We start from the raw sequence: 13,527 nt of genomic DNA, 5'->3' as shown, positions 1-13,527 counted from the left end.
TCCGACTTATAGTGACCCTAAGGTGAACCTATCATGGGGTTTTCTTGGCAGGTTTCTCCACAGGGTGTTTGCCATTGCCTTCCTCTGAGGTTGAGAGGGTGCGACTTGTCCAGGCTCACCCAGTACAGTTCATGGTCAGTGGGGATTCACATCCTGGTTTCATAGTCAGATGCTCAAACCATAACATCACACTGTCCTTGTGTAAAAATAAGATACTGTATTTGTGAAACTGAACTTTCACATTTTCTCTGCCATATACAGCTCTGCAAAGAAAAGGAGGATTTGCATGATGAGATTTATTGCCAGGTCATCAAGCAAATCACCCAGAACCCTCATCAGTAAGTCCAGCTGTAGCATAGGATCTGAAACTTAAGGCTGGGGAGGTGGGAAATGGCTTAGGAGGAGGGAGAAACAAGCATGTTACTTAATGTTACATAAGGGAGCTTCTGCTAGAAAGGAAACATTGAGATTATTTTAAGGAGAGAACCATGTAATTGTAGTGACTAACAAGTCCCCTTTAAAAATGATGGTACTTTCAGTGAGAGAGTGAGAGAGTTATTGTCAGGTACAGCTTGTCTCCTGGTCCTCTTCCAGACTCCAAAAACAAATTCTAGATTCCAGTCTAAGAACAGCTTTTATTGAAGAAGAAAGAAACTAAAATAGACAGGTCTATGACTTTTTTTTTTAATCAGATCTAAAGTCATAGTGCATTCAGGCACTTTTATAGTAAATAGTAAAATCCCTCCCCTTGAGTTTGTAGTATTATATAATTGGTCCCTTTAGGCTCATCCTTGAAATTGTTATATGACTGTGAGCTAGTCATATATATATATATATATATATATATATATATATATATAAACATACAAACCATAGCAAAAGCAAAGCACCAATGAATCTTAGTAACATTATTATGACCATAAACATATTATTACTAATGAACCCTCTTGTCCAAGTAAGTATGTATACTTATATATTAATGTTTTAAGTTATGGAGCTTGCTCTGACCTCCCCCCTTATACAAGCCGCTGGCTGCAAAGAGAGTGGGAACATCCCACACATACCAAGCCTAGCTGGTAAGGCATATTTTAAATCAAAGTTATCTTTCACAGCCTTTTCAGCACAATTAGAAATGCATTAACCCTTTAAGAACCAGCTCAAGGTTTATACAGATCTATCTAAACATAAACTGTAAATCCCAACTCTAAATCTAACCAAATTTCTGGCAGGAGAGCATCACAAAAATGTCAGTTTTAGTTTTACTTTTCATTTTAGTTTTCCCCTGCATCATCATTGGGCTTTAAATAAAACATGATACCTTTAGGGAAGGTCTCCAGATTCTGTGCTAATCAGTAAGATCCTAGGGTAGCCTCCCCCATTTTGGTACCCTTCAGATTTGTCTGACTATGGATCACATGCTGGCTGGGAGTGATGGGAGCTCTAGTTCAACTGCATATTGTTGCTGTCCTAAAGCAGACTTTCAGCTTTAGAGTTTTCGTGTGTAGCCAGTAAATCAGGACCAGTCTCATTCTGAAGGAGAAGAGTGCTCTGCCTCAGATTTCTAGCTGTACCTTCTCCCTCTCCTCTGTTCAGTTGCCTTCCGTACTGTCAGTTCCTTCCCTGCTGGTCTTCACCTGAGAGCCAGCAGGGAACTTAAACATAGAGAAAGGCGCTCATAATCACATGCAGAGAAGATGGCTCTTGTGTCTCCCAGCGGCTGTGCTCTGTTTCCTGTTTTACATCTCTCTTGATGCCCTCACTGCTATGAATTCATGGTTGCTTCTTCGTGAGCCCTGAATTGAATTCTTTGTCTCTGAAGCTCAAGGGCTTTTATGTGAGCTCTCTGTGCTGTACACACACTATGGGCTTCAAGACAGCAGCTGCAGGCTTTATCCACTTGAGGCTCTTTGTTGTTCCTTGGGTGATGTGGAGGGATCTGTTTGTTGTAAAATGAGCAGGTAAACAGTCCCTTAGTCACAAATAATATTTTCCCCATTAAAACTTCATCTTGCTGCCCAACAGTCACTCATTTCCCCTCCTTTCTCCCCATCCCCCCCCCCCCCTTTCCCCATCTCTTCCTTCCTTCATTTTCTTCCACCAAGAAGGAATTGTATTTTATTTAACAGCCCACTTTGGTCTCAGGGTTACATGTAACCCATGTTTCTCTCTTATCTGGCAGAGACAGAAGCCACCGTGGCTGGCAGCTCCTGAGCCTCTTGACTGGCTACTTCCTCCCTTCCAGCAATTTGATGCCTTATGTCACCAAGTATTTGCAGCAGGCCAGCTCTGAAAGTGCCAACCCCTGCAAAGGTACATGCTTTGGGGCCCTATTCAGACTTCATTTAGTTATTGAATCTTTGGGGCCCTATTTGGCAATCATTAAATTCACTGCTTCTGAGGAGTTGGGTAGATTTTCCCATGGGTAGGAAAGAACCCCCACTTTTGCCTCACTCCTGCACACTCCTCTTGACTTCCCTTCCTTGCCACAAAATGACAGACAGCCTGTATCTTGACATCAATGGGCAGAACATGGAAGAACTTCAGTTTTATGGCGTGATGTGCTGAATCCTTTGTCTTCCTCAGAAATGGCCCGAACTTGCCAGAGCAACTTGAGAAAAATGGTTTTGAACGGAGGCCGGAGACACTTGCCATTCCGTGTAGAGATGGAAGCATTTTTGGTAACTATGTAGTAGATGGGAGGTTTGAAGGGAAGATTCTAGTGGTAAGAAGCAAATACAGTTGTCCCTCCATATTCACTAGGGTTAGGGGAACAAGACCTCCGTGAATATGGAAAAACCGCAAATAACAAAAACACTGTTTTTACCTGAGAGGACACCTCTCTAGGAATGTCTAGGTCCTCCAGTGCAACTCTGTGGTCAATGTCCAACATACACTGACCATAGAATGGCACTGGAGTAGCTACAAATGGTCTTTCAGTGCAACTTTTAGTTAAAGTTGACCACAGAGTTGCACTGGAGGACCTAGACAGTCCTAAAGAGAACATATTAATGAAATCCGTGAATAATCAAATCTGCAAATATCAAAGCCGCAAATATGGAGGGATGACTGTATTTGAATATGGAAGGCAAGTGCAAGCAGAAGACTGTGAAAAGTCCTGGTGAATAGATGTTTGTGATGATCATTCATGGAAATGGTTTGGTATGTGAGACAAGAGGTGCTTTGAGCAAATCATTTTATGGCACATTTCCCAAATTCAGTGCCCTCTAGATCTGTGGTATACAACTGCCATCTTCCCCAGACAGCATTACCACTGGCCCGAAACATCTGGAGGGTCCCAAGTTGTGGAAGGCTAGTTCACTCCTTGCAATTGCACACTGACTGGGAGTGAGGTGGGGCTGAGAGGTTGTGAAAGGGAGTGGCCATATCACAAGGGAAGTGAGAACAGAGAGTCATGGGAAAAGATTTGTATGAAGTACACTCTTTCTGTTTCTTTGGGATAAGAATTAGTGCTGTATTATGTACCTGAAAAAGGAGTGCCTTCAGATCTTTCCCATTCCAGAGGTACCAGATCCCATCTGATCTTGGGAGCTAAGCACTGGTTAGTACTTGGAAGGCAGACTGCCAAAAAATACCAGGTGCTGGAGGCTATGTTTCAGAAAAAGAGACTGACAAAACTACCTCAGACTATTCCTTGCTTAAAACACTTGTATGAAATTAACGGGGTTGGCATAAGTCGACAGGTGACTTATGACACACATGCACCCAGGATTCTGCTGACTCTAAATTCACTAACCACAGGCTTAATAAACTTAAATCAGAAAGTTTAAATATTTTTTCAAGTTTATTCTTCAAGAGATTAAAGATTACAAGAGCACATTCCATTCATTTCAATGGAAGAATTAAGAAAATCGCCAAATCCATTTCACTGAAACTAGTAAGACTTCAAAGTATTCAGTATAGCTCAGTGTTGGGGGGGGGGGAACGGAGGAGTGGACAAAGAGAACCTATATTGATTTCTGATTTCTCCTTGGTAGAAGGGACGGAGCTCACACCGGATATCAATCAACTTACCTGGAGGACAGCGGTATCCCACAAAAATTAAAACGTTCACAGTGAGTTCTTGTTTAGTACACTTGCCAGCATATTGTAGGAGCAGTGCTGACCATATCCATATCCATAGTGGTGGATGAGCACCCACCCATTGCACATTCACAATTACAAATACCCCAATGTTATGGAGAAGACGGGTGGTGAATCTAGATTGATTAAAAAGGTCAGGAAGTCCCAGTTCTTGTTATTTCCATATATGTTTTGTTTATTCCAGAATGTTTTCTGTCAGTCCTGGTACAATCAAAGACTTTGTATACCAACTCCCAATTCAGTTGAGTTTAGTTTAACCCAACATAAAATCAGAAAGAATAGAAGCAAAAGCTGGGGCTTTTCAGTGTGAATGTGCCCTCAGAGTGGGCTACGATGTTTTGGAAGTGCCGTTTGCATCCAGAGATTGTCCTTTCAGTGCAGCAGCCTTTTTCTTCTGGAGGGTTTCATTCTTGGAGGAGGGCCTTCTTCCTAACCAGTCTTTTGGCCAACTAGTAGCCAGGCCAATGATCCTGGAAGTATTTAAACTTATGGTTTAATTTCTTTAATTAAATTAGACCTCCATTTCTCCCTTTGGGTTGCAGGTTGCTGCAGATGTGATGAAGGAAATCAGTGAACAGATGGGAATCACTGAGCCAGAAGAGATTCAGGAATTTGCCATCCTTGTCAACAGAAAAGATGGTAAGAGTACCCACTGCAACAGTTTTTTTTCTGGTATACCAGTTGCAGCCCTTCCTTTCTGTAACCTGGCCAGCAGCTGCCTATGACTCATGAACCGTATGGGACTATCAACGTTCAATAATTAAAAGCATGCATGGTAGATTTATTCTACTGATGTACCAGCTCCTGTAGATCAGTAGATCTTGATAGACTAGTGGATTTCATTACCTCTTGAAAGGTTTGGTTGTACTAACAACTTGTGTTGCAATTTTTGTGTAGTATTTTAAGTCTCCTCCTCTAATTTTTTTTAGAGGGGAGGGTATTGTTTCGTTTCAAAATGATGCCAAATGTGGATCAGCATTCTTTTATCCATACCTTTGCTGGCTGTTGTGAAAGAAATTAGAGAGAGCTCTAAAGCCACTCAGGGACTACTCAGCTGAAGGTTCTGCAAGGTTGTAGGAAGAAACTGTGAGAGAAAACTAGTGAAGAGACAGACACACATATACAACACTGTGTTATGCTATTGTTCAAAGAAAAAGGGTGCAATTAGAGATGAAGGACCAGTGATTATAGATGGCATCAAGCATTGCCATCTACTGTTTGAAACAGGAAAGGAAAAGTAGGACAAAGGAGTTAATATGACTCTTTTACTGTTGTTTTCTACCCTCAAATAGTTAGTACTAGACTTACAGTGACTCTAGTACTAACCTATCATGGGACTTTCTTGGCAAGGTTTGTTCAGAGGGAGCTTGTCAGTGCCTTCCTCTGACTTATTGAAATATGATGTTTCTCATGGGCACTTATATGAAGATCCAAGAGGGCGGTCAAGACTAGGAATGTTGATGGCTGCCAGCTCGGTGATACCATGGCAGGAGCTTTCCTAGCACCGCCTACAGCCAATCAGTTTGGTTCAGAGGACTGGAGCTGCTGCCTGGCTATCTTCGGTCTGTCATTGTACAAGGAATACTGGATACTTGCACCATATTGTGAAAAAATTGTTATGGTAGCCAGAATCACTAAGAGGATTTTGGCCTTTGCTTGGTTGGTCCAGACCGGATCCAGAATGTGATAAGGTTTGCTAGGGACCTAAGACTATGCACAGTGCATCCAAGAAGGTTGGGACAAAATGAAAGAATCCTCAGGTTGATAACCTGCTATGTGAAGAGGAGGCCCATTGTGGAGTGTCTTGAGATCCCCTGAAATCCTTGAACTAGTCACTACAGCACATTGCTGTGCCATATTTCGTGATACAAAGTAAACCAAGACTCACTTGTGGGGCCAGGATGGAAGACAGGGTACACGTTTCCAGCAGTAGACTGGTTTCACATGAAATGTCACCTTGTGCATAAATGTCCATGTGGGACAGTGTAATTTGGGCTAAACTGTCCTGGGGGATAAGGCTGCCTTTAGTTTGAGGGAGTGGGGTGACTTGAAGGACCACCTTTTCTTCTTTGCTTTGAAAGGGGATGATACTCAAGCATATGCAGGACTGTTTCTGTCTCTTATGTAGGCAAGGTGGTACGGCCCTTGCACCAGAAGGAGTACATCCATGACTACTTGCTAGAGGACAGTTTGGTAGGGCTGAATTTCTGCAGGATCACCTGGAAGATACCACTGCACTTTGAGAACGAGAATTATATCAATCTTCATTACAATCAGGTAGGTTAAGGACAAGGCCTTTTCTTCTTGCCCCATTCAAGGATTCTCCCATACAAGCTGTATCACCTGCAAACAGCTGGTTTACATATGGAACATTTGCTTCCCATTCTCATCTGGCTGTTTTTGCTGGGACCTAGGGTGCATTTACACTATAGAAATAATGCAATTTTAACTGCCATGGTTCCATTCTACAGAATTCTGGGATTTGTAGTTTTGTGAGGCACCAGCACTCTTTAGCAGAGAAGGCTGAAGACATTGTAAAACTACAAATCTCATGATTTAATAGGTTGGAGCTACAGCACTAAATGTGGTGTAAAACTGTAATATTTCTACAGTAGAGATGCACCCCTAGGCCTTGATATTCTGTTGTCAAAGCACATTTTCAGTTCATAAACAACCAGAATTTGCAGAAAGAAACTGGGTTAACATGCATGATACAGATGTTGCACAGCTAATACCTGCAGAAAAATGTATGCTCTTGTGGGCTATTCCCAGGTACTGCAGAATTATATGAAAGGAACACTAATGTTACAGTACAACCATGAACTGGAACAACAAGTGGGTACCTTAGCTCTGCTTCAACACTGGGCTAGAGGACTTGGATCAACCCCTTCAATGTAAGTAATTTTCTCTGTTTTGTAGCCTTCAATGACTTGAAGTCCAAAATTATTTGTAAAAGCAACATTCCAATCTCTGCCCTGCAATTCCAGTCTAGATCAAAGGGCTTGGTTTTGCTATTCAAATGAGGGAAAAGCTTACATTTGCACCAGTTGATATTTTTCTTCCAATAAAAGAGCAGGCAAGTGCTCTCAATCCAAATTGCAACTGCTCAGAGAAGAGTAAGTTAAACTCTCTTATCCCTCATGCCAGGTTGAGCTCCCCACATCCGTTTTATAAAAGCCATCCACACAAGTGGTAATTGCATTAATCACATCTTGTCTCTGCTCAACCTTAGTGAGCAGTATTTTTTTCTGCTTAATACTGGTGGAACTGGGAGCCAGGGAGGGACTACTGGTAACACATTCCTCTGTGACTGAAGAGTTTTTGATTTTTTCTTTGCTTGGAGCCCACCTATGCATTTAAATACACTAAAGGCACCCCATCTCTTATCATCTTGGAAGCTAACCAGGGTCAGCCCTGGTTAGTACTTGGATGGGAGACCATGAACAAAGACCAGGTGCCATAGGCTATATTTCAGAGAAAGGAACTGGCAAAATCACCTCTGAGTATTTCTTGCCTAAGAAAACTTTATGAAGTTCATGGGCTCGCCATAAATCAACAAGCAATTTGAAGGCACTTACACACATGAAGCCCAGCTGTAATTTATGGTCATATTTTTGTCTCTCACCTTAATAGACAAGAGCTAAGAAGCTACATTCCTGATCCTGTGGCACAGTTCATCAACCCAGAAATCATTGAAGACTTTATCACCCATCATCTGAAACTATGGCACCCACTTGAACAGCAGGCTGCAAAAATAAATTTCATTGGTGAGTCAACTGGGCTGCATGTGTGAGTGTCATTCTGTCACATAGGTTTTCCTCCCCTGGAAGCAAAGTGTACAAAATCTCTCTCACCCACCAAAGCTGTCCAAGCAATTTTAAAGGAAGTTTCGTAACTCTGTGAATGATCACTTTACTTACCTGCATAGAAATGAAATAGGTTAAAGCATAAGTAATCAAGATGGGTTAAACCCAAACTGCTACTAATACAGCAGCAATCATTATGAGTTCATATATTTGTGAATGGGGCACTTGTATATAAATGTTGACATTTTTATACTAGCAGGTTCAGCAAAACACAACATGGAAGGAATATTCAACAGTCTTTAAAATAATCACCAACAAGTGTGCAATTCTTGTAAATCAGAGCAAAAATAGGTCTCTACTTTTGCCGTTTTGCAAACAACAGGGTATTTTTTTCTGCACCAGCTTTGCTACACTTGTAAAATCATAAAAATGTCTATAAGATTAGAATGTCTGGATACAGTAAAGGTCTGACCACCCTCTGTTGAGTATTGAATGCTCTAGTCTTGGAACCACAACAGCATGAGTAACAACAGTATGGTGTGATACACTTGTCTTTTTAGCCACATTTGTTTTAGCAGAGGAAACAAACTCCATATAGCAGCCTGTGTGCAAAATAGTTTACCACAGAATAAAGTGATAAATAAATATGAGGGAGTTGATCAGGCAGGCCCAGCTCCACCAGGGCTAGCCTGAAGAAGAAGAGCCCTCCCTCCAGTCTATCTGCCTTGGTCCAGGCCTCAGAGGGAGAGAAGAACTGCTGGACCTGATCCCCTCCCTCCCACCATGCCCTTCTCCTTTTGTGTCGTGTCTTTTAGATTGTAAGCCGGAGGGCAGGGAACCGTCTATTATCCCCTCTGTTGTAAGCCGCCTGGATTCCCAGTGATTGGGCGGCATATAAATAAATCCTATTATTATTATTATTATTATTATTATTATTATTATTATTATTATTATTAAAGAGTCTGAGCTCTGGTATGTTTGTCAGCATGAGTTGATATTATGAATGCTTTCCTCTTTCCCCCCCAGAGCATGTGGTCCAATTTCCACTTTTTGGCTATAATGTTTACCCTGTGAAGAGGATCAGTACACCTGGGTTGCTCATGCCCTGCTTTATAGGAGTGAATCAGGAACAAATCATTGTAGTGGATGGGAAGCTCCAGGTATGCAGTGAGCAGCTCACTTTTTCTTCCCGAAATTTCTTGGAATTCTTAGCAAAGGAAACCCATAGAAAAGAACCTAAGTAGTAGCTGAAATAATTTTGGATGGCTTCCTCTGATCTTCCAAAGATTTCCTCTGTTTACATGATACTTTCAAGGGAAAGTCTGATTTTCATTGCCATCAACTTGCTTGTGGCTGGAAGCACTCCTGGAGTGCATGTTATACCTTCCAGACAATTTTTTTTATCACATCAAACTGCTGCAGGACAGCTACCCTGTGTCTAGTCAAATTCTTTCTTTCAGTTAGTTTCAAAGGTGCTGCAGGATCGTTTTGCATACTGATTTTCCAGACTAACACAGCTAGGTCTTTGAATTCTTTTAGTCTAGCATGTGTTGTGATGGGTTCAGGCTCAAACCACACATGACACCATTCATACAGTTGGCAACTATGTCAAACTTTTTTTTTTGGGGGGGGGGAGGATAATCAGCAGGTGGGAGCCAGCATAGCATAGTGGTTTGTTGAGTGTTGGACTATGACTCTGGAGACCAGAGTTTGTTTCCCAGCTTGGCCATGAAACACACTGGGTGACTTCGGGCAAGTCACACTCTCAGGGGAAGGCAATGGCAAACTTCCTCTTTTGCCAAGAAAACCCCATGAGAGGTCCGCCTTAAGTCATTTAAGTCAGAAATTATTTGAAGGCACACAACAAAGCAGGTGTGGGCAGCCTGACTGAGAACTGGGGAGGAGGAAGAGAATGTGTCTTTTGGTCTTTGACGCCTCCACTCACAACTGCATAAAGAGAAACATTCCCATAAGAAGTCTACAAGTCAATTCATGTTGAGACCACCAGTGACAAGCAAAGGGTGAAAAACCTGTTTACCAGTTACTCGGTCGCCCCCAATCCTGCACCTTTTGTGTTTAACATTAAAAATTACTTGGGCGGGATACAAACCGCCATATAGTACGTATAGGATACGTACTAGGGTTAGGAAGGGGCGGTGCTTCCGCACCCCCCTAACCCTAGTACGTATCCTATACGTACAAGATGGCGGCGCCCCTTCCACATGGGCGCCGCCATCTTTACGTACTGGACGCATAGCATCCAGACGTGTCAGCCACCATCTTGAGGGGAGAGAGGCAGGCTAGCTCCAACTGCCTGCCTGAAGAAGAAAAGCCCTCCCTTCAGCCACCATCTTGAGGGGAGAGAGGCAGGCACGCTCCAACTGCCTGCCTGAAAGACTAAGAGCCCTCTTCCGACCACCATCTTGAGGGGGAGAGAGGCCTGTTATGTTTGTTTGTTTGTTTGTTTTACTTTGTATTGTACTTCCTGTTGTACACCGCTTTGATCTAATTTGGAAAAGCGGTATATAAATAAACATTATTATTATTATTATTATTATTATTATTATTATTTGTGACATAGTGAGTGCGCCCCTGGCGCCTTGCTACGTCGCAAACGCGACTCCAAAAGAAGCTCCATTTTGGAGCTTCTTTTTTGCTCCGCGCGGGAGCCGTGCGGTTTGGCTGCTGCAGCTCCCGCGCGGAGCAAACGGTGGCGGCGGGGAAGCGCCGCAAAGCGGCGGTTTGTATCCCGCCTAAGTTAAATAAATTAATATTAATATTAAAATATACTGAGTTGCAGGGGGAAGTGTTCCATCTGGTTCATGAGACAGATTTCTGTTTTCTAAAAATAACAATAGATGCAGGGGTAGGAAAGAGCAGTCCTTTAGATACTTTTGGACTGCAATTTCCAGCATTCCTGAACATTAGCTAGAATGAAAAGAATGTTTCTTCAGTCTTCTGACTCTGATTTTCCACTGCAAGACACTTATCCTAATAGTAATAACAAATTCCCTCTCAATGCCCAGAACATCCACTGCCGAATTCCACTGAGGGAGGTGAAGAGGATGAAGACCTTGCGCCCCCTGGATGAATCAGGAATGCCTGGCCTAGAAGTGAACTACGGCTCACCAGAAGAACCTAAAACTATATGGTTTGAATTGAAACAGGTAATACCAGTTGGAGTCAAAACTTGAGAAGTTACTTTTTTTGGACTCAGCTGCCACCATCTCTTGGCCACTCTGGCTATAGCCACTTCTTCAGTTTAAATATCCAGATTGTATAAGGTAGTAGTTTCTGCCTGCATATTTCCCAAAGTTACACATGCAGAACGCCACAACATTCACTCCATGTATTTGTAGTAGTAGTTATGGCTTCATACTAATACTACTTTTATGAAAACCAAGAAAAAAGCCCTCTGTTTCTGCAGCAGGGATTGCATGATATAGACCTTTCTGGTTCCTGTAGCCAATAGTAAAATTTAACTTCCAGACAGCCCTTCATATTATGTTAGCATGTTGGACAGGGCACAAGCTCATACTGTGTAACTCAGTTTCAAAGACGGAGGCCTCTTCTGTAGCATCATCTTCCACCATATATAATGCTGTAGTTCTTAAGGCTGATTATGTCCTAATAGTATAGATCAAAGATGGGAAACCTTTTGCCAACCAGATGTTTCAGCCTACTATCAATCCCAGACAGAACAGCCAATAGAAAGGGCTTGTGTGAGCTGTAGATTCCCCAACCCTGGTTCAGATGAGCTAAAATGTGGCACTAAAGAACTGGATTGTTGGGTTTTATTTAGTTGGCCCCACAGTTTCTCCATCCTTGGATTGAAAATACTTTTTTTAAAAACCAAAAACCAAAGCTTGATTTAGCCATTATATATAAGCGACACCATTTCCACTACTCCACTGTTTATAATGAGACATTAGCATCCATAGGGGTGGGGTGGGGGTCCTGGAACCAAACCCAGCAGATACCATGGGTCAGCTGTGTTTGTTTACTTTAGCGGAATGAGGCTATCATTATGGGACAAAAATAGTGCACAACCCATGGCTGTGGGGAAAATTGTAATTTTTTTTTACAGGCCTAAGGAGAACAAAGCAGTAATATGCTATGGCTGGATTTAATATATTTTAGCAGCTTTGGGCTTCCTTTAAGAAGGGACAGTTGGGTTAAAAAATTAAATGGCATGAAATCACTTTGTTGATAAGGTATAGAAGTATGGAGTAGAAGTTGTAGACCTGGAAGAGTGGAATCTTTGTTTCATTCTGGTTTCTATCTTGACAGGCTAAATTACTGTACCATACAATTGCCATAATTGCAGAAGAAGCAACAGAGTCCCACGTTTAGTATCAACCAACAGAAGACTACAACATTTTTTCTCCACTTCAAAAATATTCCCATATTCCCAATGTTACCAGAAATGTTTTGTTGGGCATTTATGGATAGAGACCTGGATAGTAAATATGGATTACTTCTTCAGTATATGGCCACATCAGCAAAACTATTGTTTGCTCAAAATTGGAAACAGGCCGAAGCATTGACAATAGAAGAATGGTTGGTTAAGGTTGCTGACTAGTAAAAAAAGCTGTACCCACCTCAGTTCAGGTGCTGTTGGAACACACCACATACAACTGTTTTTACTGTGAAAGAACTTCTTTTAGGCTTTGATATGATATAGGAAAACTCACTTTTTACTCTGTAGTTTCCAGGGGAAAGGGTTATTCTTTTATATGTGTGTGTGTGTGTGTGTGTGTGTGTGTGATGTGTATCCTGCTGGATCAAATGTGGCTTAGGAAGTCAGGTAGTTTAGTGTGGGTGGGGGGCATCCTCCACCTGGCAAACTTTTGCCATTTTTTTTCCTTTTTCACAATAAATCTGCCCAAGGAACAAATCCAGCCTCTCCTCTCCTACAGGCAGAATCTGTTTCTGTCTCACATCAAAGCCCTGGGGTTGCTTTCCCTGCTTCTGAAAAATCCTAGCAACTGGAAGCACTTGGAAAGGGGGCAAGAGAAGCAGCACCAGGCAAACATCACACCAAGAAGAACGAGCTTGTTCTGTAGATACCAGTCTTTATTCAGTTAAGGATTTGGAGTGGAAAGGGAAATGAGGGAAGAAACATTTTGTTTCTTTCTTCTTCTTGGGGCTACCTGTGTTGAGAAGTTCCTTCACTTACACGCTGTGGTGGAAAGGGGACTGGATGGAGGAGCCATCTAATGAGAGTGCAAGGTGGGTGGTAATATTGACAGAAAAATAAGAAAGGCTGATGGCTGACAGGTTTATACATGTTAGGAAGGGGAAAGGTGTACGAAAAGAAACACCCTTTTGTACTGATTCGAATTTGGCTAGGGCAATGTGGCTATTTCTATAATGTGAGTCTGGATTTTTATGAGCCAATGTAGCATAAATAGGGTAAAATCTGAGCAAAATACCCCACAATGGATCTGGATTATTTTGCTGGTGTGGATTCAGCCTGAGTTAGCAAAATGGCCAAATTAATGTGGGCTCTAAAGGTTAAGCCAGTTAATGATGTTGAAAGACTGGGAATCATTTATGGACTTTTTGAGCAAAAAGAAATATAAGAAAATAATCTGTGGTTATAAATATTAATAATTTT

General features: G+C 42.0%; 1 protein-coding gene across 1 annotated transcript in view; it reads left to right on the top strand.

Annotated features, from left to right (window-relative positions):
* The window catches only part of LOC149322173 (unconventional myosin-XVB-like), a 60,890-nt gene extending 48,311 nt beyond the window's left edge, over nt 1-12,579 (top strand). Inside the window, exons 30-40 of the mRNA XM_089536208.1 lie at nt 262-338; nt 2,180-2,310; nt 2,584-2,678; nt 3,996-4,073; nt 4,644-4,740; nt 6,230-6,378; nt 6,874-6,995; nt 7,735-7,868; nt 8,934-9,067; nt 10,934-11,074; nt 12,198-12,579. Coding sequence (XP_089392334.1) covers nt 262-338; nt 2,180-2,310; nt 2,584-2,678; nt 3,996-4,073; nt 4,644-4,740; nt 6,230-6,378; nt 6,874-6,995; nt 7,735-7,868; nt 8,934-9,067; nt 10,934-11,074; nt 12,198-12,260 — 1,221 coding nt within the window. The 3' untranslated portion in view covers nt 12,261-12,579. The remainder of the gene's footprint in view (nt 1-261; nt 339-2,179; nt 2,311-2,583; nt 2,679-3,995; nt 4,074-4,643; nt 4,741-6,229; nt 6,379-6,873; nt 6,996-7,734; nt 7,869-8,933; nt 9,068-10,933; nt 11,075-12,197) is intronic.
* Nucleotides 12,580-13,527: the final 948 nt, after the last annotated feature.

The sequence above is a fragment of the Sceloporus occidentalis genome, unplaced genomic scaffold, assembly GCF_023333645.1.
Source record: "Sceloporus occidentalis isolate IW3139 unplaced genomic scaffold, rSceOcc1.0.p SCAF_1, whole genome shotgun sequence".
Lineage (NCBI taxonomy): Eukaryota > Metazoa > Chordata > Lepidosauria > Squamata > Phrynosomatidae > Sceloporus > Sceloporus occidentalis.
This window is presented reverse-complemented; position numbering and strand designations above follow the sequence as displayed.